Source organism: Periplaneta americana, chromosome 14 (assembly GCF_040183065.1).
Source record: "Periplaneta americana isolate PAMFEO1 chromosome 14, P.americana_PAMFEO1_priV1, whole genome shotgun sequence".
Taxonomy (NCBI): domain Eukaryota; kingdom Metazoa; phylum Arthropoda; class Insecta; order Blattodea; family Blattidae; genus Periplaneta; species Periplaneta americana.
The window spans coordinates 123,232,636-123,260,500 of NC_091130.1; the positions used below are offsets into that span (position 1 = coordinate 123,232,636).

The 27,865-nt window shown below is 34.9% G+C and overlaps 1 protein-coding gene across 1 annotated transcript in view; it reads left to right on the forward strand.

Annotated features, from left to right (window-relative positions):
* The window catches only part of LOC138713023 (dipeptidase 1-like), an 876,181-nt gene that overhangs the window by 698,589 nt on the left and 149,727 nt on the right, over positions 1 to 27,865 (forward strand). Inside the window, exon 8 of the mRNA XM_069844705.1 lies at positions 24,317 to 24,467. Coding sequence (XP_069700806.1) covers positions 24,317 to 24,467 — 151 coding nt within the window. The remainder of the gene's footprint in view (positions 1 to 24,316; positions 24,468 to 27,865) is intronic.

Here is a 27,865-nt window from a genome sequence, read left to right on the forward strand (position 1 = left end):
AGTCGCCTCTAAATATTAACGCATCTAAAAACATGTCATTTTTCAGGTTCAAAAATAAATTATATTATTTTCAAATTCTTTATGTAATTTGATTCAGAATACTATACCTGATTACCCTTATAATTATTTGCACGTAAACCTCTAAAACTCTTATATCTTGTCTCATTTCTTACTCCTATATGCCCTTGTTTATCAACGTTTTTATTGTCCAATTTTCCAATCTCTTGCGCGTTTATTTCTTTTATTTTTTTAACTATTTCATGATACATCTGATTACACAACTTTTAACACTGTATCACTTTTGAATATGTATTATATGTATTTCTCGTATTAAATACTACTGTACCTGGTTAACATGTTTCGGTCTGTTCTTGACCTTCTTTAGAACTGGATTTTGCTGGTCTTGGCGTCTTTTGTTTTGTTTCCTGTGGGGGTGTGTTTGTATAGTGTAATGTGGAGTCAAAGAGTGTTTGTGTTCTGAAATTGAGTTGTGTGTTGAGAATTTCATTTGGATGTGTTTTTGTGTCTGTATATTTCGTATTGTTCTAGTGTGTTTAGTATCTGGCTTTATGGTTGGCTGTGTATAATTTCCATGTCTGTGTTGATGTCTCTGTAGGTGTGGTTAGCATTTGTGATATGTTCAGCATATGTGGAAATGTTTTGTAATTTTATTATGGCTGTGATGTGTTCTTTGTAACGTGTTTGAAATGATCTGCCTGTCCGTCCTATGTAGAAATTATTGCAGGTGTTACATTTGAGTTTGTATACGTTTATGGTTGTATTTGTTTGTTAGTGTTGTTTGTGTGTTTTTTGTAGAGTATTATTTGTTCTGTATGTGATGTTATAATTTAATTTCTTGAATGAGGTTGCAATCTTGTATGTGTTTTTGTTTTCTTATGTTTAATGTGATGTATTATTTGTGTTCTTGTGTTTGTGTTGTATTCTTATGTTTTTTGTGATAATGTTTTGTCTTTCCTATTATGTTATCTATTATGTTGAGGTTGTATCCGTTTCCTTGTGTATGTATTTGATTGTGTTTAGCTCTTCTTTGTAATCTTGTTGGTTCATTGGTATGTTGATTTTTTTGTCAACTTATTTGCTTTGATCTAAATGAGGGGTTGGAAAGCAATGGTGGATCATTAATGTTTAGATGAGGGGTTTGGACTTTTTCCATTGCTGGTTGTCACAATAAAAAAAATTAAGACAACGTTTCGAAGGGCGGTTCTCCCTTCGTCTTCAGGTGGAAGGAAGGAGAGAAAGGAAAAAACAACTACTGATTTAGTGCCAGCATACCGCTAATGACTTCCGGTTTTTCTTAATTAGAATCTCTACCGAAGCCAGGAATCAATCGATCAGTCATACACAATAGCTGTACGTAACGATCCCAACAGTAGGTTTTTTCATTTCTCTCCTTCCTTCCACCTGAAGACGAAGGGAGAACCACCCTACGAAACGTTGTGTCTTTTTTTTTTTTTGATTGTGACAACCAGCAATGGAAAAAGTCCAAACCCCTCACCTAAACATTATTTGCTTTGTCGTTGAAAGCATACAGCTATTCTTTCTTTTCAACATTTTTCAGTTTCCTTTACTTCCTACGTTATTTTCCTACCTCAAATTTCATTTCTTGAAATTTCTATTTAGCGTTTTACTTTACATTACTCTCTCATGGCTACATACAGCAAATATCACACTCCTAGATTATAATTCATAAAATAACGCAGAGTTTACGAAATACACAGCCCCGCTATTACCGCAATAGAAGCAGGCTGTGTAAGAAATGATTACATTAGCAATGCTACAAAATTTAATGTGCGGAAACAGAAGTGCATGTTTGTGTGTGAGCGCGCGCTTGGGGGAAAGTAAGCGGAACCGGAAATACTCCTTTTCATAGTCCCTAGGGGTTATAACACCCCAAGCAGAACATCTCCTACACCACGGAGCCTTATGCGAAACGATGTCGGAGTGAACTCACAAAAGGAAAGAAGCCTGAATAAATAAAAGCTTTGAAACATTTATACTGGTTTTTCGTAAGCAAGCAGTATTCTTGAATTGCTGACAGGTTAACGGCAATTTATATTGCACCGATATCTGTTTTATGTTGCAGAGGGTCAGCCGAAGTAGATTGCTATCTCTTGCTACTTCTCAGAGGAGAATTTTTTGTTGCAAAAGTAACTTTGTTTTTCAAGCACTGTCAGGGAAAGTTAAAATAGATTGTCATTAAATGTCAAGAATGTATTGTATTGCATTTCCTGTCCCTCATTCTCCTTAGATGTTTAATTTCCTTCTTACTCTTAATATTTCCCGTCATTGTTCTGTTTCTTATCGCCGGCTGCCTTCATAATTATTTTTCTACATTCTCTCTCACATTTCTGACAGGAGATTTTTTGTTGCAAAATAACTTCGTTTTTCAAGCATTGTTAGGGAAAGTTAAAATAGGTTGTCATGAAAGCCAAGGTGTATTGTATTGTTTCTATTGTTAGTTTTTATTCTTTATCCCTCATTCTTCTTAGATATTTCATTTCTTTTTGCTCATATTTCAAGCAAGTATGGAACAATACGACTATTACTTAAGATGCCTGCTGAATAATTGAGAGTAAATTATTCCTGGTAGCCGCGGAAATGTGTAGCATGAGGATTTGCTACTACCCAAATGTTATTTTTGTGGGTATTGTATGCTCCCTTCTAAATGACGCTTCACCCGTGACAAGTGTGACTGAAGGAAATCCAGTTTTCTTCAAGCTCTGATCTAATATCAACCGACAAAATAGTACCTAAGCAGCAGGATTCTGTAGCTGCAGAGATTGCACTCGTCTAAAACATTTCACACTAGTCAATGGGTGACTCCAACTTCACTAGTAACTAATCGAATACTTGTTGACAGCACTTCTTCAAACCGACATAAAATTTCTTCGTCTTACTCCGAAGATCGCACCTATTGCCTACGACCAGCATTAAGGCTGTTACCTAGAAATGAACCTCCCTCTCGCACGCGTCGGTTGTTGCTAGCAAACGTCACTCGACACGGAATATTTCTGCGAGAAAATCATTGACGCACTTTTCTTGCTGCACTCTAGGGCCATGTGCATGATCCGCCAGTTCTTTCTACGTAAAATACTCCATGCCTGGTAGCTATTCATCCTGATACTGTGTACTGGGGTATGATTCATCGCCCCCTAATATTTATGGACACAGTATAGAGACAGTGAATTTAAACTTCATCAAACGCATTACCAGGCTCCTACAGCAGTAATTACCCGTTTGCGGACTATGGTTTTCTACTGAAAACTGTATGTTTAGGTCTATACTTGCACATGAATTTTGCAGCAACATTTTTATGCAATATGTATACTTGTATGTTATCTCCGGTCTACTGTATCGTTTGTATGTTACCTCGGGTCTGTTGTACAGTTTGTATGTGATCTCTGGTCTATTGCAGCGTTTGTATGTCATCTGTGGTCTATTGTAGCGTTTGTAAGTGATCTCTGGTCTATTGCAGCGTTTGTATGTCGTCTGTGAATATCGTAGCGTTTGTAAGTGATTTCTGGTCTATTGCAGCGTTTGTATGTCGTCTGTGAATATCGTAGTGTTTGTAAGTGATCTCTGGTCTATTGCAGCGTTTGTATGTCATCTGTGGTCTATTGTAGCGTTTGTATGTGATCTCTGGTCTATTGCAGCGTTTGTATGTCGTCTGTGGTCTATTGTAGCGTTTGTAAGTGATCTCTGGTCTATTGCAGCGTTTGTATGTCGTCTGTGAATATCGTAGCCTTTGTAAGTGATCTCTGGTCTATTGCAGCGTTTGTATGTCGTCTGTGGTCTATTGTAGCGTTTGTAAGTGACCTCTGGTCTATTGCAGCGTTTGTATGTCGTCTGTGAATATCGTAGCGTTTGTATGTGATCTCTGGTCTATTGCAGCGTTTGTATGTCATCTGTGGTCTATTGTAGCGTTTGTAAGTGATCTCTGGTCTATTGCAGCGTTTGTATGTCGTCTGTGAATATCGTAGCGTTTGTAAGTGATTTCTGGTCTATTGCAGCGTTTGTATGTCGTCTGTGAATATCGTAGTGTTTGTAAGTGATCTCTGGTCTATTGCAGCGTTTGTATGTCATCTGTGGTCTATTGTAGCGTTTGTATGTGATCTCTGGTCTATTGCAGCGTTGTATGTCGTCTGTGGTCTATTGTAGCGTTTGTATGTGATCTATGGTCTATTGCAGCGTTTGTATGTAGTCTGTGGTCTATTGTAGCGTTTTTACGTGATGTCTGTTCTTTTGCAGCGTTAGTATGTCATCTCTGGTCTATTGTAGCGTTTGTATGTGATCTTTGGTCTATTGCAGCGTTTGTATGTGATCTCTGTTCTGTTGTAGCGTTTGTATGTGATCTCTGGTCTATTTCAGCGTTTGTATGTAATCTGGTATATTGTAGCGTTTGTATGTGATCTTTGGTCTATTGTAGCGTTTTATGTGATCTCTGGTCTATTGTAGTATTTGTATGTGATCTCTGGTCTATTGTAGCGTTTGTATGTGATCTCTGTTCTATTGTAGCGTTTGTATGTAAACTGGTCTATTGTAGCGTTTGTATGTAATCTGGTCTACTGTAGCGTTTGTATGTAATCTGGTATATTGTAGCGTTTGTATGTGATCTTTGGTCTATTGTAGCGTTTGTATGTGATCTCTGTTCTATTGTAGCGTTTGTATGTAAACTGGTATATTGTAGCGTTTGTATGTAAACTGGTATATTGTAGCGTTTGTATGTAATCTGGTCTACTGTAGCGTTTGTATGCAATCTGGTATATTGTAGCGTTTGTATGTGATCTTTGGTCTATTGTAGCGTTTGTATGTTATCTGGTATATTGTAGCGTTTGTATGTGATCTTTGGTCTATTGTAGCGTTTGTATGTAATCTGGTGTATTGTAGCGTTTGTATGTAATCTGGTCTATTGTAGGGTTTGTATGTGTTCTCTGGTCTATTGTAGCGTTTCTATGTGATCTGTAGTCTACTGTAGCGTTTCTATGTGATCTCTGGTCTATTGTAGCGTTTGTATGTGATCTCTGGTCTATTGTGACGTTCGTATGTAGGCTACGTATTCTCGGGTCTATTGTAGCGTTTGTATGTGAATTCTGGTCTACTGCAGCGTTTGTATGTAAATTTTAGTCTGTTGTGCTTTCGAAGTACTACCGATGATACTGATTTCTTCTGATTCGGTATAGAAAACTGACTGTCTTTTAAAGCAATACATTGCCTCAGTGTCTCTGAAATCTCAGTTTGTTATAATCACATTTTCGGCTGGATTTACGGTATTAAATTGATATCGATTGTCATAAAAGTAAGTTTGTTCTGTGCAGGGCAAATATTTAATTATGTTTGTGCATTCAAGATATGAAATATCAACCACCAAAACAAATATAGTTCCAACGGATGTTAATATTGACCGTTATGTGTTTACCGTTCAATGAAAAGTTTCATCTGAGCATTACTCGTATTTCCATATCTGCTACTGTAACAATCGATTTGTTTTTCATATTGAAACTTTTAATTAGTCCTGATTTTAGAGCAAATGTATTTAGTATAATTTTCTTTCATTATACATTTTCATTATTATATAATGTGAACGAGGAAAAAAGTTCGGGTTAGAAGAAGAATTTATCAGACGACAGACGACATTAATGTAAATGATTCGTATGCGAAGTCTTAGAGGAAAGCTGAAAAAAATTGAAGAATGCTGGGTTTGCAGTGTAAGACTTGTGCTTTGTATGAATGGATCTTATCATATAATGAGCGAGCTGTAATGAAAATGGACAGAAATTCTTCTTAACAGCCAAATTACTAAACCATTGGCGTATGTAATAACTTAGGAATTCATATCCGATATCAATAGTGCAAAATATCATATCAGTATCATAAAACGTTATGAAAACTCTTGTTATTAGTATTTCGCATTATAAAATTCCCTAAAAGTAGGTTTCTAGGAGCTCAAAGTAATAAGTATTGGTTTCTAAATGAAACATGGACTCTATCCAAGTTAAATATAAATTCTTTCAACATTTCATAATATAGGATTTTGAGTGACATATTTGGAACAGTCCGGGATCCAGTTGTATTACAAGATAGATAAGTGCATTTATTGATGCATGATAAATTATACAAACTCATGTACACAAGGTCCTTCGCACGAGCCCGTACGCCCATTCGTGCTGTAACTATGCACAGTTTCAATCTTCAAAGGAAACAAAAATAATACTACTAATAATAAAATAGTAAAACAACAGTTATTATTATTACTACCGTTATCATTAATTATCACAATTAAAACTAATCTAACTTCAAACCAAATTTCATAAAAATTATAAAAAATAATAAAATAAATGTAAGATATGAAAAGAGACAGAAAAAACACAGTGAAATATATATATATATATATATATATATATATATATATATATATATATATATATAAACAATTCAATTCCTTATTGAGACTGCACGAAATAATCCAACTAATAAATATAAAGGTAATACATAAAAAAAAGAAAATCATACACATGCGATAAAATACAAATAGAAAAAGAAGACACAATAATTACAAAAATAACATTATCCACTAATTACTTCATCATTCCAACACTAATTAATAACTCTTTCCCTTATTTTCTCGGCTCCCTCCCCCTCGGCCAGTTCCACCCTCAACTCTCGAACGTTTGCCATAAATTGTCCCACACTGTCACAGAATTTAACGTTATTTAATACAGCGTATGTCGCCAAGTGCCCCCTGCTAGATGTAATGAAGGACTCTGGCAGGAATCGTTTCCTCAGAGTTTCTGTGGCTTCACACTCCGACAAAATGTGGTGTGATGTCTCGCCTCTACCGCAAAGAGGACATATTCTCGCCCCCTCTTCGTTGACGGTTTAAGTGCCCTCCAGGCTCCTAGACGGAACCAGATTAAACCCAGTCTACCTTCTTTGCTACCTCCATAGAGATATAGTTCGGCCCCGCAATTTGTTTTGATTATCGATTGGATCTCCAGAGCAACCTTACGATGAAGATATCGAAACATGAAAGATTTGCATAACATACAGAGTATTTGGAAAATAAGTGTAAATATTTTACGAGTGATGGATAACAGTGAAAGAAGATTAAAAAATCTGTCACCCATTTTTGTCATATCTCGTAGCCTTTTCATGCACTTAACATCTCTATGCACTTACCTCACATAGCGTAGTATTTATTTAGCAAGAGAATCTGAACGCAGCAACGTTTATAGGCTAACGGCGTAGCTCAGTCGGCTGAGACGCTTGCGTGTCAATCCGGAGTTGCGCTCGAGCGTTGGTTCAATTCCTGCTTGGCTGATAATCTGTTTGGGATTTTTTCTGAAGTTTTCCCTAACTTTAAGGCGAATATCAGGTAATCTATGGAGAATCCTCTGCCTTATCTCACCAAATATCATCTCGTCATCACCAATCCTATCGACACTAAATAACCGAGTTATTGATACAGCGTCATTAAATAACGAACTAAAAATGAACGGTTATAGGTCATTCGTTATCTCGGACGCCATGTGCAACATCAGTTCTAATATTCTGCATAATGATGGACAAATGTGACAACACCAACATCAGTTCTAATATTCGGTACAATGATGGACAACGTGACAACACCAACATCGGTTCTAATATTCTGTACAATGATGGACAAATGTGACAACACCAATATCAGTTCTAATATTCTGCATAATGATGGACAAATGTGACAACACCAATATCAGTTCTAATATTCTGCATAATGATGGACAAATGTGACAACACCAATATCAGTTCTAATATTCTGTACAATGATGGACAAATGTGACAACACCGACATCAGTTCTAATATTCTGCATAATGATGGACAAATGTGACAACATCAACATTAGTTCTAATATTCTGTACAATGATGGATAAATGTGACAACACCAACATCAGTTCTTATATTGTGTACAACGATGGACAAATGTGACAACGCCAACATCAGTTCTAATATTCTGTACAATGATGAACAAATGTGACAACACCAACATCAGTTCTTATATTCTGTACAATGATGGACAAATGTGACAACACCATCAGTTCTAATATTCTGCATAATGATGGACAAATGTGGCAACAACAACATCAGTTCTGATATTCTGTACAATGACGGACAAATGTGACAACACCAACATCAGTTCTAATATTCTGTACAATGACGGACAAATGTGACAACACCAACATCAGTTCTAATATTCTGTACAATGACGGACAAATGTGACAACACCAACATCAGTTCTAATATTCTGGACAATGAAGGACAAATGTGACAACACCAACATCAGTTCTAATATTTTGTACAATGATGGACAAATGTGACACCACCAACATCATTTCTAATATTCTGTACAATGATGGACAAATGTGACAACACCAACGTCAGTTCTAATATTCTGTACAATGATGGACAAATGTGACACCACCAACATCATTTCTAATATTCTGTACAATGATGGAAAAATGTGACAACACCAACATCAGTTCTATTATTCTGTACAATGATGGACAAATGTGACAACATCAACATCAGTTGTAACATTCTGTACAATAATGGACAAATGTGACAACATTAACATCAGTTGTAACATTCTGTATAATGATGGACAAATGTCACAAAAGTAACATCAGTTCTAATACTCAGCTTGATAATGGAAAAATGTGACATCAAATATAATGATGGACGAATGTGACAACATAACTATCAATTCCAATAATAAGCATGAGGATAGAGAAATGGGACAATACCAACATGAGTTCTAATATTCTTCATAATTTTGGAAAAATGTAGAAACACCAATATCAGTTCTAATACTCAGCACAATGATGTTTGTTTATAACAGCACGGTTACCATGGTAGCATGGTACTAACGTAAACAATGGGGTACCAACATTCACAAAGTAAGTGAAATAAGAATACGGGGGGGGAGGTACGTCCACTTTGCAACCTCACTGTAGTGACATGAAAAATAAACGATAAAAATATCATGAACTATTATAAACCATGGAATAAACGTTTTTAATATTACCATTAAACTTGTGATAATTACTGGTTTGATTAAGTATAGTTTGGTCATGATAATTGTGTAAGAGATAGAAATAACGTCGATATTATCAGCAATGAAAACAAGATATGATGATAATTTAGAAGTAACAGTCGGTGCAGAAGTTAGGTGATATATTACATTATATCTTACAACTTTGCAAGCTCCAGTTCCCATTCAGAATTGTAGTTTCGTTCATCTTACATCCGAAGCAAGAAAGATTTCTGCTTCGTCGTTTACTTCAAACGGGTCTCAGGGGAATTTGGGGTCACGCACAAGTTTTTCCTTCTTTCTCCGCTCTTCGTTGAGCGTTGTTTGAGGAACACTTACACATAAGAGCGTACATCCTTTTAAGGGGTTTGTGTTTAGTGAAGGAAATAAGCTGGTTTACCGTGCAGTTTTCAATCTTGTACCCGAGGTGATGACCTTATGAATATTTCACATAGACATTTCAATTCCTTAGCCTGAGGTAGCGTACTTGTGCATGCTTCGTGGAAGATATAGCATACACGACGCTGGAGACTGTCTCTGATAGTCATAATGCCAGGACTGCAGCATTGTATAGAAGTAAGGAATGTTAGAAAGCTAACCAATCGATATCTTTGGTCTATTTCAGAATTCACAATAAGTTCAGATAGGCCTATACTTTAACGAAATAAATTTACTTCAGAAATGTAAGTTACTTGAAATTAATGTGACATCGGTTTTAAATACCGGAAAATGCGAAATTATTTATGCAATTATCGATCCATTTTATGTTAAGTTCGTTGTTGCTGAAGTATTTGGGCAAATATTTTTTTCCCATTAAAACTGCAATAATAGTAATAATAATAATAATAATAATAATAATAATAATAATAATAATAATAATGAAAATTTAAATATTTATTCCGAGATATCAATTAGTATATATTTTGTTGTTTTTTGTTTGTGTGTGTGTGCGTGCGTGTGTGAGTCTTTTTAATGCTGTATAATTTATGTGTTCAATTTGTATGATTTTTTGCGTGTTTAGTTTGGATTGTGTGTGTGTGTGTGTGTGTTTTTTTTTAGACTGTATAATTTGTGTGTTCAGTTTGTATAGTTTTTTGTGTGTGTTTAGTTTGTATAATTTATATGTTTAGTCGTTATAGTTTTTCGTATTTAGATTTATAATTTGTTCATGTGTTTAGTTTGTAAGTATAGTGTAAGCTCTCTTGGACTGGCTCCCCAAGAGTAGTAGACCTTCAGCTCTCCCTACACTCCTGTAGGAGGCCGTTGCCCTTATGTTATCTCAGGCTTTTCATATATATATATATATATATATATACAGGGACATCATTTTATTTTTACTTCAATTTTTATTGTACCTGAATTTTTAAATGTACTTCACTCCCACCCCCTCTACTAGTAAACTTACAACCGTTCTCTACACAGAACCGAGGCTGCGTATGCAGTACTGAGTTAATGAGTATAGTACGTTCCAGAAATATGTTCGCGTTTTCCAGTGACGAAAGAGCTTTCAATATTGAATCATATTTTCGCACAGGTACTGTCGTCCGTTTGCCTAACTCGCATCCCGGTTTCCCCCACCTGCTTCTGTTCGCCCCTCTGTAAAGTCAAGTAGCTGGGCTGTCTTAGCTCTTTTCTGAAAACATTAATTTCTGTTAAGAATTGGACGTCTACGTAATATTATACAACTATTTAAAATAATTAAATAAAAGGGCCTCGTTAAGCAATTAATTGACACGTGATTTCCTCCCCTTTCTACGACCCTGCGACAAAACCACTTGAACGGACAGTAGATAACATTTCCGAGTAATTTTATCTTTTCGGATCGGGCAGAAGTGAAGATTTAATTTACAGTACGTAAGGTACTCTTTTATAGAGTAGGTACAGAATTATTTCAATATGAGTTACTCGTACGAAGGACGAAACTAGTGACTGTTTTATGACTCTTTTGTCACTTTCCACTCCGACCCTGCACATCTTTAAATTTTTACTCGTTTTTAAAGGTTTGAAACACGGACATTTTTCTATCGAAAATGTCACAGTATGTTTTAGGTCAGTAGTTAACCATTCGAATTTTTTTATTTTTTCTCCTCTTTCTATCTTTCTCTATTTGGGCCAGCTTTTACGAATTTTTCTTCTTTTCATTCAGTTGATTCAGAGGAATTGTGAAGTTAGTTTGAGAGAAAAATCATATCTAACAATAAATCTAGAGTGGTGTTAAGTTTAGAGGCAAGACGAAAAATGATTGAAGAAAGTGAGAAGGGAACATGTGCGAGAAAAATTGCAGAAATATTCAAATGTGGAAGGACACAAATAAATGGTATAATTAAGAATAAAGATGAAATATTAAAAGAATGAGAGAAAAATATGCGTGGTGGCCAAAAAAGGAAGAGACAATCTGTGTTTAGTAATGTGAATGATTTCGTTTACGAATGGTTCAAGTGTGCGAGGGCGAAGAAATTGCCAGTAAGCGGGTATATAATTCAAGAGAAAGCTCTTGAAATTACCAAAGAACTCAATGTAAGCAATTTTTGGCTAGTAATGGGTGGTTAGAGCGGACATCACACGTCCAGCCCCTTGATCAAGGTATTATCCACTAATTTAAACTGAGGTACCGCAAGCGAATTTTGAAAAGGCTAGTTGCAAGAATGGAAGAGGCTGCATTAATATGCACGATTGTTGTACGCGCACAGTACTAAAAAGTGAATGAAATTCAGTATTTTCATGCTGATTCATAAAAACCGCAACCTTAATCAAGCGGCCACCTGACAAAACGGCCATTTTACAAGGTAACTTCAGATGGCCGCTTTAGACAGGTTTCACTGTATTTTCATAATTCATTTTAGAGTGTCGCCCTGGGTGGTGTAGTCGGCATGATACTGGCCTTCTGTGGCCAAGGTTGCGGATTCGATCCCGGCCCAGGTCGATGACATTTAAGTGTGTTTAAATGTGTTAGGTTCATGTCACTAGAATTAGTGGCCTGTAAAAAAACTCCTGCGGGACAAAATTCTCGCACACCGGCAACGCTGATATAACCTCGGCAGATGCCAGCGTAGTTAAATGAAACATAATTTAAAAATATAAAAGAACTCATTTTAGATTTTGCAGGAATCATTGTCGCCCAGCCGATTTTCCATGGCTATTCAATATCTTGATATTCTAGAGTTTCTAAATCTAGGACTTTTAATTCATCCAATTGTATGTCTGTCCATTCTCTTTCTTTGAGAACGATGCCATCCATGACATATTGATTATAATGCAGACTCATAAAAAAGACTTTATTTAGGATGCACACAAAGAAAAGTTATATAAAACACAGCAACAAAATCCAAATCCCTCTTTCACATATATGGCTTAAATTCAAATTAAGATTTCACATTTCCGTTTAATACTCGTATGTAAAGTTAAAAGCATATCACATTTATTTGTTTGTTAATTAATTCATTTACTTATTTAATTATGTAGTTGTTTACTTATTTAATTATTTATTTATTTATCTATTTTCTAGTTATACATATTTATCAATTTATCTCTTTATTTTTTTATTTCTATTAAGTAACGATCGTTTACAAATATTATGAAATACACGTGGTAAATGCATCAGAGAATGTCAGAAATGGAAGAAACCCGACTTTGTCACGTTTTCTTTAATATTTTCCTCGATTCTCTAATAACGCACTTACACACTTGTATAGCAATATACTTACTTACTTACTTACTTACTTACTTACTTACTTACTGGCTTTCAAGGAACCCGGAGGTTCATTGCCGCCCTCACATAAACCCGCCATTGGTCCCTATCCTAAGCAAGATTAATCCAGTCTCTATCATCATATCCCACCTCACTCAAATCCATTTTAATATTATCCTCCCATCTACGTCTCGGCCTCCCAAAAGGTCTTTTTACCTTCGGCCTCCCAACTAACACTCTATATGAATTTCTGGATTCGCAAATAAGTGCTATATACCCTGCCCATCTCAAACGTCTGGATTTAATGTTCCTAATTATGTCAGGTGAAGAATACAATGCGTGCAACTCTGCGTTGTGTAACTTTCTCCATTCTCCTGTAACTTCATCCCTCTTAGCCCCAAATATTTTCATAAGAATCTTATTCTCAAACACCCTTAATCTCCGTTCCTCTCTCAAAGTGAGAGTCCAAGTTTTACAGCCATACAGAACACCGGTAATATAACTGTTTTATAAATTCTAACTTTCAGATTTTTTGACAGCAGACTAGATGACAAAAGCTTCTCAACCGAATAATAACAGGCATTTCCCATATTTATTCTGCGTTTAATTTCCTCCCGAGTATCATTTATATTTGTTACTGTTGCTCCAAGATATTTGAATTTTTCCACCCCTTCGAAGGATAAATCTCCAATTTTTATAGTTCCATTTCGTACAATATTCTGGTCACGAGACATAATCATAAACTTAGTGTTTTCGTAATTCACTTCCAACCCTATCGCTTTACTTGCTTCAAGTAGAATTTCCGCATTTTCCCTAATCGTTTGTGGATTTTTTCTTAATCCTATTCACGTATAGCAATATACTGTAAATTTTAAATCGCATAAACCGTCAATTGTTAATTCGTATTTTATCTCAGTTGCATTTACCACAAGGGATTCAAAATTATGTACCAAGCCATCAGACATCATTATTATATTGTATAACTGTTGTTCAGTAATATATTTGAATATGCAGCATTAATTTTGGATTTATTCTAAAAGATAAAAATCTTGGAGTTCAAATATTTCAAATTAATTATCAAGAATATCCGTATTTTAAATTTTACAAAATTGCATGCCCCATTATGATGTCAAAATATTAAAACTTAAATTGGCAACACCAAATACCATACTATAATAATACCGGACAGCTACCAGTTTTGCGCGCGAACGACGCTGGTGCTGCTACCTAGGCGGCCGGTGTGGAGATACTCGCGAAACAAGCTGTAATCAAAAGCAATGGATATTGTTGCAGGTCTAGTTAATGGTTTTATTAATTAGTGTTGTGTTAAAATGTCACGGTGTATATGTGCTGTTTATAATTGCTACAAAATTACAGCATTACAAATTGCTTTAAATCGTACTTTCGATTTGCAAGGGATCATAAAACGCGAGTCAACAACATTCTTTGGTAGGCCTAATTCCTTCATCTTTGTGTTGAGAGAAAAATACAAATTAGCTTTTTTTTATTTACACCTAATGAATGAATAGAAGTTAAAATGTACGGTATTGGAAATTTTAGGTTTGATCAAATTAAGTTTTATTGTTGTCCACATGCCTTTACTAATTATTACAAGCATCAGATTACTATCAATTTTATCTTTGCAGTTGTCAGCAATGCGTTATTGTAAATTCGTTCCTAATGTCAGATTTTGTCTCACTAAGCCAAAGAAAAAATATTTAACAATTAATTACGGAAAGTAATATGAAGTATGCAATATGTCTCATAATATGCAGCTTTGATATAAGCTAATAATTTTACATTAAATACTGTTCAACATTTCTTAAGTGTTTCATATACTATTCCACATTAGTAACTCACATTTTAAACAACAGTCCGAATTCCTCTATGTTAATATTTGTATTTGTGGACGTAATTCCACGCCGCTCCGCTAGACGTCAAGTCTGCGATATTTTGCACCCTCGTCAATGCTGCTAGTATACGGGTGTCACTCTAGTTTCTGAGCAATTAAACATATTTTCACATAGTTATTTTAGCATTAGAAAGACGAAATGTATTATAAAAATAGCCTATATGTATTTTGCGTTGTATATAAAGTTATTTTTAATAATAATAATAATAATAATAATAATAATAATAATAATAATAATAATTAAATCATCCTAAACTTGGTGAGGTTGCCAAAGACAAAGAATGTTAAACAGTAATATGAAAGTAACATAATAAGATTCTTATATTTTTTCATATTTATTGATAGTTGTGTCGCCATATATTCGACATTTTCCGATTGCCTGTCGTCTATACAGTGTGTCAGTAAAAAATGTCTGTGCTTAATATGGATAGTGATTCACACTTATATAGGCCTACACTTCAAAATTTCTCCACTTGTTCGCCGTCCGTTCAGCACATGTCTTGTAAAATTGATATGATTGGTTTCTGGAAAAAAGTGATAGTAAGATAATTTGGCAAAACTTCATTTCTCACACTATTTTATTAAACCGTGTCGGACTGTAAAGAAAACAACTATAGCAATGTCCATATTTTATGTGTTGTACAATATTATAGTATTGTGAAATTTTGGTTAAATTTAATTTACCTACGATTTTTTTTTCTATTGTTCTACTAAAATTGTAGCATATAGCGTATTAACCTGTTGTATCCTATAGGATACTTAGTGAATTCAAGGGTTAAAAAGATATCTACCCCCTTAAGTGCCCTATTGTCATAATGTCGTATAATTCTGTAACGGAGAGCCAAAATTGTAAAAAAATGTTCTATTTTAGAGAAAGATATTTTGTGTATTGGAATTTTAAAGCGTGTACTTCATAAAGAAGAATAAAAACACAGTTCGTTCATTCTTTCAAAGATAACCAAATAGTCATTTTAGAAAGGAACGCAATCCCATCCCACAGATACATAATATAAATTTTCAGTCCATAAGAGTTCTTTCAAAATGGTGCTTTGCTTTTTTCTCTCATTCTTTATCGAAATAATATTTGAGACGCAAATGTAAACATACTTCTCTAGTTTACATTTTTTTAGGAATCAGATACTTAATTTTAACACTTTACTAAATAAAATTCTCCTGAATTCTCTTGAACAAGTACAGAGGGTCATACTGAAAGTCATGAGCTACCATTTGTTACAATTCCAATTCCAAAAACGCCTGTTTGATCGTAATATAAAGACTTTACACTACGTGTCGACATATTGTGACGTCATTAGTTTTTAACACGTGATCACAGGCAATGTTTGCAAAATGGTCGACAACAATGATTCGTTTCGACAGCTTGCTGTCATTGAATTCCTTGTTAAAGAGAGAAAAATCTCCTGAAATTCACCTCAGCGTTCAGCATGCATACAGAGATGTGTGCATGGGAATCAGCAGTGTTAGGAGATGGGTGAAACATTTCAAATACGGGAACAAGAGCATCCAAGAAGTGCCTCATAGCTGTCGCCCTCGAACTGCCTTCACGGAACGCAACAAGGAAAGAGTTGATTAGTTTTGGAATGCATTCTGGTTGAATTTCCTGAACCTGGAGAGACGATAAATGCCGTCCGCTACATCCACACACTTTTGAAGCTCCGTCGTGCATTGCGCGAGAAACGGCCTGAAAGGAAGATAATTCTGCAACACGATAAAGCGCGGTGTCACATTGCCCTTGTCACCATGGAGAAAATCAGGATAGTTGGGTGGAAAACTCTTCTGGAATTTCCCTACAGTCCCGACTTGGCTCGCTCCGACTACTATCTCTTCGGTTCTCTAAAGGAACAGCTGCGAGGCCAACGCTACGTCAATGTCTTCAGGAAGCTGGAATGGACATCTATCGCAAGGAAATTTTAAAACTTACAGAACAGTTGGAAAAATGTATTGAAGGAAATGGAGACTATGTGGAAAAGTGACAGAAAAGTCTGTAGATGAAGATGATATAGGGTAAGGTTGCCTAATTCCGTGACATATTTAATAAAGTCTATATTTATGCCAGAATTGTAAGAAAAATTTTCAAAACACGTAAATGACGTTATTTGGACCTTTAGCTACAGTCTTTACAACATTCCGTGTCAACAGTTTCACAAGTTTGATATATAATATATGATTCTTCATTGTTATGCAGTGGCTCCTAAATCCGTGACAGGAATCCAAATTCAATGATAGTGGTTTCCTAATTCCGTGAGTAATATCCTAATTCCGTGATACTAAAATAATCCTCATTAACTGCTCAGAAAACAAACGCGTATTTGGAAAAACACATTAAAGTCGTGGTATATTGTTTTAATATGGATTAAGTAAGAAATTGCAAAATAGAAAAAGGTCCTAAGTGACAAATTTCATAGAAAATACTTGTATAACTACAGGAATACATTTTACATATTAATATATTATAAACAAAATAAACTGAATGTAAAATTCAATACAAAATTAAATTTGAATAAATTGAATTATAACACAATTATTTCTCATTATTTATATTCCTAACAACAGCAGTAATTAAGTTAAATATATGCTCTATTATATTATTATAATTATAATTAATGTTTTGTATAACTTATTTCTATTATTATTTTCACGAAATATTTCCTTTCATAGACATTAATTTTCACAATTTAGCGTTGGCATCACTGGTCGAGTGAGCCAGGAAGAAGAAATACGAAAATAAATCCGAAAATGGGAAAGCTCCTATATCATTGTTATTGTCTCATAATGTTCAAATAGTCACACACATTGATTCAGCTGGCTTTAATCTGCAGTAATACATCATTTTTATAATGCTATATTAATTCTTACGTCAAACATAAAATGCTTCTTCAGAAGCGGTCACAAGAGAAAGAAAAACTTACTGGTCAACCACCTTTCACTGCATAAAAGCTTCTGCAGTCGATTGCGTCAATTCAAAAGGCGGGTAGTCAATAGAATTGAAAAGAAAACATCTCCTGGGATCTGTTAGGTATTTCAAAAACTGAAAAGTCAGAGACCACAACTCCATGGCAGTCAATTGAAATTTTATCAAGGGATTAGGGGTATCACTGAATTAGGCACCTTTATCCTACGTAGTTCGTCTAAGAAATAAAAATTAAGAACCATAACATAAGGTTGCTCAAGATTTTCAGTATGACTCTCGTATAAGTCTTGAATGCATTAAAACAACTTTTCAAATTAAAGTATACATATTATGTTCTTGCTCAGTCGTAGATCATATTATAATTACCGTTAATTATGCTAATAATATTTGTTCCTTAATCGTGAATAATATGCAACTGCAACGCTTACAAATTTTACTTATTACAGTAAGAAGGTATATAAAACAAAGCGTATTTGAGAACTATGGCGAGTAACATAACACTGGATATAAATTAGATAGTTATAGCACTACAGAATATTTATGTTGTTGAGCAGCTTAGTGTACTACGAAGAAGAAGAAAATAAGAAGGTAGAAGACATAGGTGCAGTATTAAGAGGTACTTTGTATACAGTACATGCCCAACGAAACTTAAGATCTAGATCAGGACATTAAATAACACACATTACATGAGCGAAGTATTCACAACATATTCGTATGTTATGTAGTTGCTCAACTTGGTGCATGAAGTTTAAAAAACATAGTCTTTACAAGCATTACTAAATATATTACGTATACTAAAGAAAAATAAGTATACAAACAAACGAATGTGGTTAAATTAGTTATCACTAGAGCAAGGATCTTTAAGCATTTATGACAGTTAAAACAGACAAGAAAAAAAGCAATATAAACGTAAAAAAAAGCACAATAATCTTTGAAAAAAAGCATTATAAATTTTAAAAATGCTTAATACATTTTAAGCTTAGTAATAAATTTAAATTAATATCACCATAACTCACATTTTTACTTCGCAGGTGACACAAGTTTACTTTTAATAGTAACATGCGTTACAAGAGCGGTATGTTGAAGTTTTCATGTTCGAGGAAAAGTTTGAAAAAGCGAAACTTAGTTGAGCTTTTTTAATTTCCGAGAATTGAAAGAAAATATACCGCTCGTGTATCGTACATTATTTTGTGCGAAGATCGTTCATTACATACCTGAAAGAGGAATTTATAATTAGTTGCAATGAAATCTCCATCTTGGTTTCTGTTCAATGACGGCAAATTTGCAAAACCAAAATATCTATCTTCAACATTGTTGCTTTAAAATGTTTTCTGTGTTTACTATACTCCAGTAGGCCGTGATATACGTCTGACTTTTTTTTTCTCCCAGTCCATAAATGCGAACTTAAAACAAACGGTAAGGTTATGTAATGGTTTATTTTTCATTTTAATATTTTAACAATATTATTTATATAACATATTGCAGTAATAACATCGGCATCTGGAATGTTGTTGATTTTTTCACGGCTTCCTTAATGTTACTTGCATCACGAATGCAGTAACTTTAGTGGAGTTGTAGAGTTTATTTAATTTTTCAAATATTTAAAAACAATAATTAACAGTGCAATTTAGGTGAAATTGCAGTGGTAAGTTTCCAATTTATAATTATTACTATATTGAACGTCTCTAAAAATAATATGTTAGAAGCCTAAAGCAGTAAAATCAATATGTCACTTAAGCGGTAAGAAGAAGGAAATTGTTATGTGTGTTAGGTTGGGAATACTGACTGTGGAATTTTATACTTACCGCGGATTGGTTTTGTGCGGAAACCAAGCAAATGCGCACGATCTCGCTCAAAATACTTTTTTTTCTGGTTAACTGTCTTTTCACAAATCTTACATAACAAAACTCTTCTATCGGTTGAAAACACATGGGCACCAATTCACTAACGTAAGCATGAACTATATTTCTCAATGGTTTACTGAATTTAGGCATTCTAGCTAACCGATCTTATACTTTCTGTCACCCGACAATAACTGACTGTTCCTCACTCAAATTTCTTTTGTGCGAGATCGTGCGTATTTGCTTGTTTTCCGCACAGAACCAATACGCGGTAAGTGTGAAATACCACATTCAGTATTCCCAACGTAACACACATAACAATTTCCCTCTTCTTACCGCTTTAGCGCGACATTCATTTTACTGCTTTAGGCTTTTAACATATTATTTTTAGAGACGTTTAACATAGTAATAATTATAAATTGGAAACTTACCACTGCAATTCACCTAAATTGCGATGTTAATTATTGTTTTTAAATATTTGCAAAAATTAAGTAAAGTCTACTACTCCACGGAACTTATTGCATTCCTGATACAAGTAACATTAAGGAAGCCGTGAAAAAATCAACGAGATTCCAGATGCCGATGTTATTACTGCAATATGTTATATAAATAATATTGTTAAAATATTAAAATGAAAAATAAATCATTACATAACCTTACCGTTTGTTTTAAGTTCGCATTTATAGGCTGGGGGGGGGGAAGACAGACGTATATCACGGCCTGCTGGAGTATAGTAAACACAGAAAACATTTTATAGCAACAATGTTGAAGAAAGATATTTTGGTGTTCCGAAGTTGCCGTCATTAAACAGAAACCAACATGGAGATTTCATTGCAACTAATTAGAAATTCGTCTTTCAGGTATGTAATAAACGATCTTCGCACAAAATAATGTACGATACACGAGCGGTATGTTTGTTTTCATGTTCTCGGAAGTTAAAAAAGCTCAACTACGTGTCGCTTTTTCAATCTTTGCCTCGACCATGAAAACGTCAACATACCGCTCTTGTAACGTATATTACTATCACCTACAATAATAAGCACATGTATAACTCGTGCAAGGAACGATTACCGTATAGCAGTGGTGCCGTTGCTGTCTGATTTGACGTGTGTTTGTAGGTACGCCGAGCGAGCGATAGCTGCGGGCCAATGGAAGTACTGCCTCTTCCAAGAATATTAACAAATGAGGACATCGGTGTGGAAATAAATAACGTAGCAAGAGAAAAATTCGAAGCTAATTAAACGCGCAACATATGTTTACGGATGAAATAATAATACTGTGCGATATAAGACACGTATTCACATGTAATGGAACAAACTAAAGTCGTAATGTAACTATCACAACGCAAGACTGATTCTATCGATGTCATTTCTCTTCCGACTGTACTCTTGAATACATCATTCAAGCTATCTCGTGACCTTTCCTATCGCCTGCTCTTCCTTACCGCATTGTTTCATTCGTATTCCTTCCGTCGGTGCTCCCTGCTTGCGAGACCTATAGCACAAAATTGTAACAGTAAGATTTGAAAATATGAAAGCAAGCAATTGAAAATGTACTTCTATGAGCTTAATATTTAAAATTATAAAGCTGATTGTTGGTACCGTGAAGATATGACAACATTATATTTTGTAACTGGGAATTGTCGATTTTTTATTCATATTGCACGATTATTAGCAGATTAAACACCGAAATAAATTACTTTTATTTACTACTAGCCGTACCCGTGCGCTCCGCTGCACCCGTTAGAAATAAATATAAAGTAATTACATAATTAAAATAGGACATTTGATCCAGGGAACATTCGTGTTTGATAGAAGGATAAATCGTTTAATATGTTACTATTTTTAAATTGTGTTTAAAATATTAAAATGCGATCATTTTGATCCAGAGACCACTCATTTGGTGCAATGACAATTCCTTTAACATTTTTCTTAATTGTTATTACCAATTATTTATGGAAAAGCGAAAATTAACAGAAAAATTTTAGCTACAGATTTATTATTATGTTTATATTATATTATATTATGAAAAAGTGTGTTGATAACGGATGTACTCGAATTAGAAAGTTTTTAATTTGTTGTGGGAGCTCTTGAATCTCAGGAGGAACAACTTTTACAACAGCGCAACATAATCTGCTTGGCTCATTACCCAATTTTTTTGCATTGCATTTATTGCATATGTATTTTATGTATTTTAACACGATTCAATTGAGCGTAGTTAAAATTTGAATTATAAAATAATGGATTGCTAAGCTAACGTACTGTTACTGCATATTAAATCAATACACTCTCGTTGTTCGTTAATTCTCTGAGATAAAAATGAATATGTTCATAAACATTATTGTAAGAAATACAGGAAATGAATATACAGAATAACCTATAAAGTTTTCTGTGTATAGGAAGCTATTTTAATCTTACCTGTCCTCAATTCACTCAGAAGTTACTGTAATAACATTATAGTATTATGTCCATACAGAGAAACTACACTTTCCAATGGTGAAATAATAATTAATTATACAAATCGGTTAATTTAGCTTCCGATATTGCTTCCTACGAACACAGAAACATTTTCTGTAGGCTATGATTCATAGCTTTCGATTGTTGTTGACCAAGGCCCCTTATAGACGAAGTCATTTGTTTATTTCATTACACGACCTTAGATGGCAATTATTTTAATTTTAAAACTCATTTATCTCATTAAATATCAGTCCTATCAAAATTTTTCAGAGAATAATGCTTATCGGAAATGATTTTTAAAGAAATTTTTGTAATGTAACATATTTAATAAAAATCAATAATAAGCTAAATATTTCGATTTATTTAATTCAGGCCCCCTTATAACCCCCATTTTATATAATGTATTTTGAATGCCATATAGCCTATAATCTAAGTTACAACGAACTTAATTTATATTCCAATTTTCATCGAAATCCGTTCAGCCATTATCGCGTGAAAAGGTAACAAACATACCGACAGACAGACAGACATACAAACAAACATTTTCAAAAAAGCGATTTTCGGTTTCAGGGTGGTTAATTATATATGTTAGGACCAATTATTTTTGGAAAATCGAAAATTACCAGAAAAATTTCGGCTACAGATTTATTATTAGTATAGATTATTAGTAAAGTTGGTCATTGTTTCAAATATTAAAATTTCATACACATTACATTATAATTAATTAGAAAATTGCAAATAAACAAGAAATATTTCTTTAAAATGACAAAAAAATTAATTTATTAGTAAGAAACACCTTAAATAGGCAAAATAAAAATTGGCCCTATCACTTTGATTTACTCCAAATCACATTTTTATCTATGCAAATAATAATTTACTTCCACCCAGTAAAAAAGGCATTTTGCCAAACATCCGGGCTCTAGTTATCACGAACGATTGTTTATACTGAGGGAAACATGAGAGTACAAACTCATAATCAGAAACTAATCTTAAATTACTGAAAGTGCATTCGTTCCAGAGTTGTGACGCGGCACAATTTGTGTGCTATGATATTTGGTGATGCTCGTTTTATGGTCACACGTGCTAACCGTTCCACAGCGATTGAGGTGTTTGTAAATTTTTTTTTTTTCAACCAATTGAAGCAGAACTGCTGCAAACTTTCGTCATTGGGCCTCGGACTCATTTCGCCATCATTAATTCACATTATTAATTATGAAAGTAAAGTATTAAAGTGTCCAATCAATTTTAAGCCGATATAAAACCAACGCATTCTTTAAGGGGTTAAGTACAACTTAAAGGAGTAAAAGTTTGGAAATATTCAACTGTTTTTTTCTCCATTACTCTATCTTGTACAGTAATCAAAATTAATATGTGTAAAACACTGTCCTTCTGCTATATGATGAACATATTTTTACGATTTAAAAAAAAATATTGCCATTATTTGTTTCAAAATTCAAAGTTCACTGTGCAGTGATGAAGAGTTTCCCTCATAACTCAAAAAAGTATCCAACATTCTGTGATGAAGTGTTTTGTGTGTATTTGTGCATGTCATATCTATAATGGGATGCAAAATCACTTCTCTACCTTTGATAGATTGTCTGGTAAAAAATAAATTCATTTTTAAAAATGGTCAAATATTTAACACAAAATAAAAAAATATTGTTTATTAAGGAATGTAGTTGAAAGAGCATGATATTATAAACATGAGTTTCAGCAATAAAATACAAGAGAGAGAACATGAAAAAGTTAACACGTTTATGAGTTATGAGGGAAAACGCTTCATCACTGCACAGTGAACTTTGAATTTTGAAAAAAAAAAAAAAATATATATATATATATATATAAATATTAAAATATATATATGTAAATATTTCTTTAAATCGTAAAAATATTTTTTTTTTCATATAGCAGAAGGCTAGTGTTTTACACATACCAAATTTCATTATTGCTTAAGAGACAGTAATGTAGGAAAAAAATGTTGAATATTTCCAAAAAATTATTGCTGTAAGCTATACCTAACACCTTAATAAAACAAAGTAAATTTCCTTCGGTTGTTACTCCGTTTGTGTACTCAGAAAATGTCAGTTTGATGTATGATGAAGTGCGCCTGGTGTTCTGTCTAGCCTGCACGACATTAGAGGTTGTTTAGACAACTGCTCGAAGACAGATCTTAACTTCACAAGTGATACCAACGAAGCACTGTTTATGAGGCAACTAGGCCAGGAGATAATGTGGCAGGGTGGACACAATATAGGTAACTGGTTGAAATTCGAACATTAGGTTGGATGCTCGACCTTGACGGTGGCCCTTCAGACCGATCGAAACTAAACCGGTTATAAGCCTATACATTATTGGTCACATAATTAATATAACTGATTTTCCCTGTTGCCACTTGTGATTTCAGGTGTCCAGGAGACGCATCGTGCCGGCAGAATAGCTAGTCTGATTGGCGTTGAAGGAGGACATTCTCTAGGGAACTCGTTAGCAGTTCTCAGAACTTTCTACAGCCTCGGAGCTCGATATATGACGGTCACGCACACCTGCAATACAGCCTGGTGAGTTCTTCATCCTTAAGAATATGAATTTAATCAAAGAAACATACTATAGGGGAGAGTCGGGTAGTATCGGACATCGTGTAATATCGGACAGTGAGTTTCTTTCATCTACCACACGATGATAGTACCTGATTGACATGGTTACGTTTCTGTGATGTCGCATAGAGAAACGTAACCATGTCATTCAGGTACTACCATATGGTGGTAGATGAAAGAAACGCACTGTCCGATATTACCCGATGTCCGATACTACCCGACTCTTCCCTACATATTTATACAACGGACGTAAAATTGTTTGAAACAAACCTTCAAATTAGATGGATTAAAGTATTATACAGAATATAATTATGATATATGAAAGTGAAGAGTTAACATCAAAATACGGAGTTGCGATCGGGCGCTGGTTCGATCCTCGCTTGGACTGATTACCTGATTTGGTTTTCTCCGAGGTTTTCCCTAACCTTAAGGGAAAATGCCAAGTAATGTATGGCGAATCATCGACCTTATCTCGCCAAATACCATCTCGCTATCACCAATCCCAACGACGCTAAATAACCTAGTAGTTAGTAGCGTCGGTAAAATAACCAAGTTAAAAAACATCATAATAATACAATGAACATCGAAATACAAGACTTTAACTGAACTACCAACAATTCTGACACTTCTTTTTGTTAAATGTTGTTTCACTCATGGCATTATTTTATTATACAAGATTGCTTGTATACACATCTATACATGCACATGCTATCTAATGATAGGTGAGGGGTCAAACTTACAAAGTAGGACTTGCTTTGTAAAGAACCTACGGTCAAGAGACCTATGCGTTGGATTTAAGAGAAAATTCTGATAGTGTAGTGCATGTGTATGTATAATATTCCTGAATATACCCATCTGTCTGTCAGTCTGTCTATCCGTCCATCTAATCCAATTCAATCCAATCCAATCCAATCCGTCTTATCTAATCTATCTATTTTATCTGTCCTAAACTATCTATCCAAATTTATCTATCCCAATCTATCTATCCTATCTAATCTATCTATTCTATCTACCTAATCTATCTATTCTATCTGTCCTAATCTATCTAGCCTATCTAATCTATCCTATCTATCCAAATCTATTAATCCCAATATATCTATCCTATCAAATCTGTCTAATCAATCTATCCTATCTATCTGTATGTCTAAAAATTTTAATTTATCCTTAGAAAAAAATGTTTAGTTTAACATCTTCTTCAATTCTATAAGTAATTACAGGGTAACTCTACTGCATAATATACTCCATTCATATCCACAACAATTGTTACGTAGAAACTGCCAACATTTAAGAATATAAACTGAGCTTTGCGGTTCCATGATTTGGCGAACGCATAAAACCACATCCCATGATTGATTGTTGTTACTTCTCCTTCACAAATAATTTTGAATTCACTGCATATAAAGGTTAGTTTTTGTAACTCAAATTGGCATCTACCACCCGATGGCTTTTGGAGATTACGTGCCTATGCCTCTTTTTTTTTTTTTTTTTTTTTTTTTTTTCTTCGGACCTTCAATGATGGGGAAAGGAAAGACTAAAGAAGTGTTTATTGGTTCATAGCTTAGAAGTTATTAAACTGAACGAAATACTTGACATGTGATTTATGATAGTAATTGTGATGGTAATGACCATGATAACGGAGATGATAATGATTGTAATAATATAGCAAGTTTGAATGATTTGCCATGCAGAGTATATTCCTAAATTCACCATCTTCATTCACTTTTAAATTTATTTCCGCAAGATTTTTATGTTTAAGCTCCGAACACCAAAATATCACTGAAATATAAAAACGTTATCAAATAGATAGGATTCAACCATGTTAACGAACCCATCTCGCCGGAGTACTTTCTCACTATCACCTATCGACTCTAAATATCCGCGCTCTTGATAGAGCGTCGTTAAAGCAATCGTTAATTTGTGTGATATGGATTGGAATGGGCTTGGAATAAGTTCATTCGCATCTAGTGGCCTAATATAGGCCCATTTTCGTACCTACAAATTTCTACTCGGGCAGGTATAAGTAATTCATTATCTCGTGAAGTCAAATGCATGCGTCCGCCGTGGCTTATATGTAGTAAAACTATAATCGTGCACAACGGTTACGAAAAATAGAAATTATAATAAGAGCCGCATCCAGAAAGTAAGTTTCGCTATTTAAAAAAAAAAGAACATACACTTTCAGGAAAACATTTATTGGCAACAGGTACAGCAATGTTTCAGATATTTTTCAACATATTCACCATCAGAATTGAGACACCTGTCGTATCGTGGGATCAGCTTTTGTATCCCTCTGTCGTAGAACTCTGCCGCCTGTGAATGGAACCAGCGTGTGACAGATGTCTTCAGCTCTTCGTCGTTGCCAAAACGCTCACTGGAGGACAGGAATTTCTTGAAAGAAAACGTGAAAATCGATGGAGCAAGATCAGGACTGTAGGCTGGATTATGAAACAACTCCCAGCCAAATTCCGTCAAAACAGCTGCTGTGCACCGAGCCGTATGTGGACGAGCATTGTCATGGAGGAGCACAACACCTGCAGTAAGCATTCCACGCCTCGCCTCTTGCTTTGAATGGCACGTCGCAATTTTCGCAGTGTTTCACAGTAACGGTCAGCGTTCACTGTTTCACCTCTTGGAAGGAAGTCAATGAGCAGAATGCCCTTCCTGTCCAGAACACCGTGCACATCACTTTCCGTACCGACAGCGTCTGTTTGAATTTCGTGCTGACCGGAGATCCACTATGCCGCCAATGCATTGACTGCTGCTTGGTTTCCGGGGTGAAGTACGAAATCCAAGTCTCATCGCCCGCGTCGATCCTGTCGAGGAACTCGTCGCCGTCATCGTGATACCGTTGCAGAAATGTCAGTGCTGGTCCTCAGCGTTGCGTTTTGTGTTCGGGTGTCAGGTTTTTCGGCACCCACCTGGAACACACTTTTTTGAACAGCAGGTGCTTAGTGACAATCTCATGCAACGAGGATCGCGATATCTGCGGAAAATGGCTGCTCAGCTCCGTAAACGTGAAGCGACGGTTCTCCATGATGCACTGCCGCACAAGCTCAACACGATCATCATTGATGATGGACGGTCGCCCACTGCGCTCTTCATCATGGACACTTTGACGACCTTCAGAAAACTGCCTACACCAGCGACGCACCATCTGCTTACTCATGATGTTCGGCCCATAGACCTCACAGAGCTGCCGATGGATTTCAATTGGCGCAGTGCATTGTGCATTAAAGAACTTTATCACCGACCGAACCTCGCAGGCGGCGGGAGAAGGAATAAGAGCTTCCATTTCAGACCACTGCTGCCATACTACTGGCACCAGGCAGGACCTGTCCGGCTGGCATATGATTGATACGTGA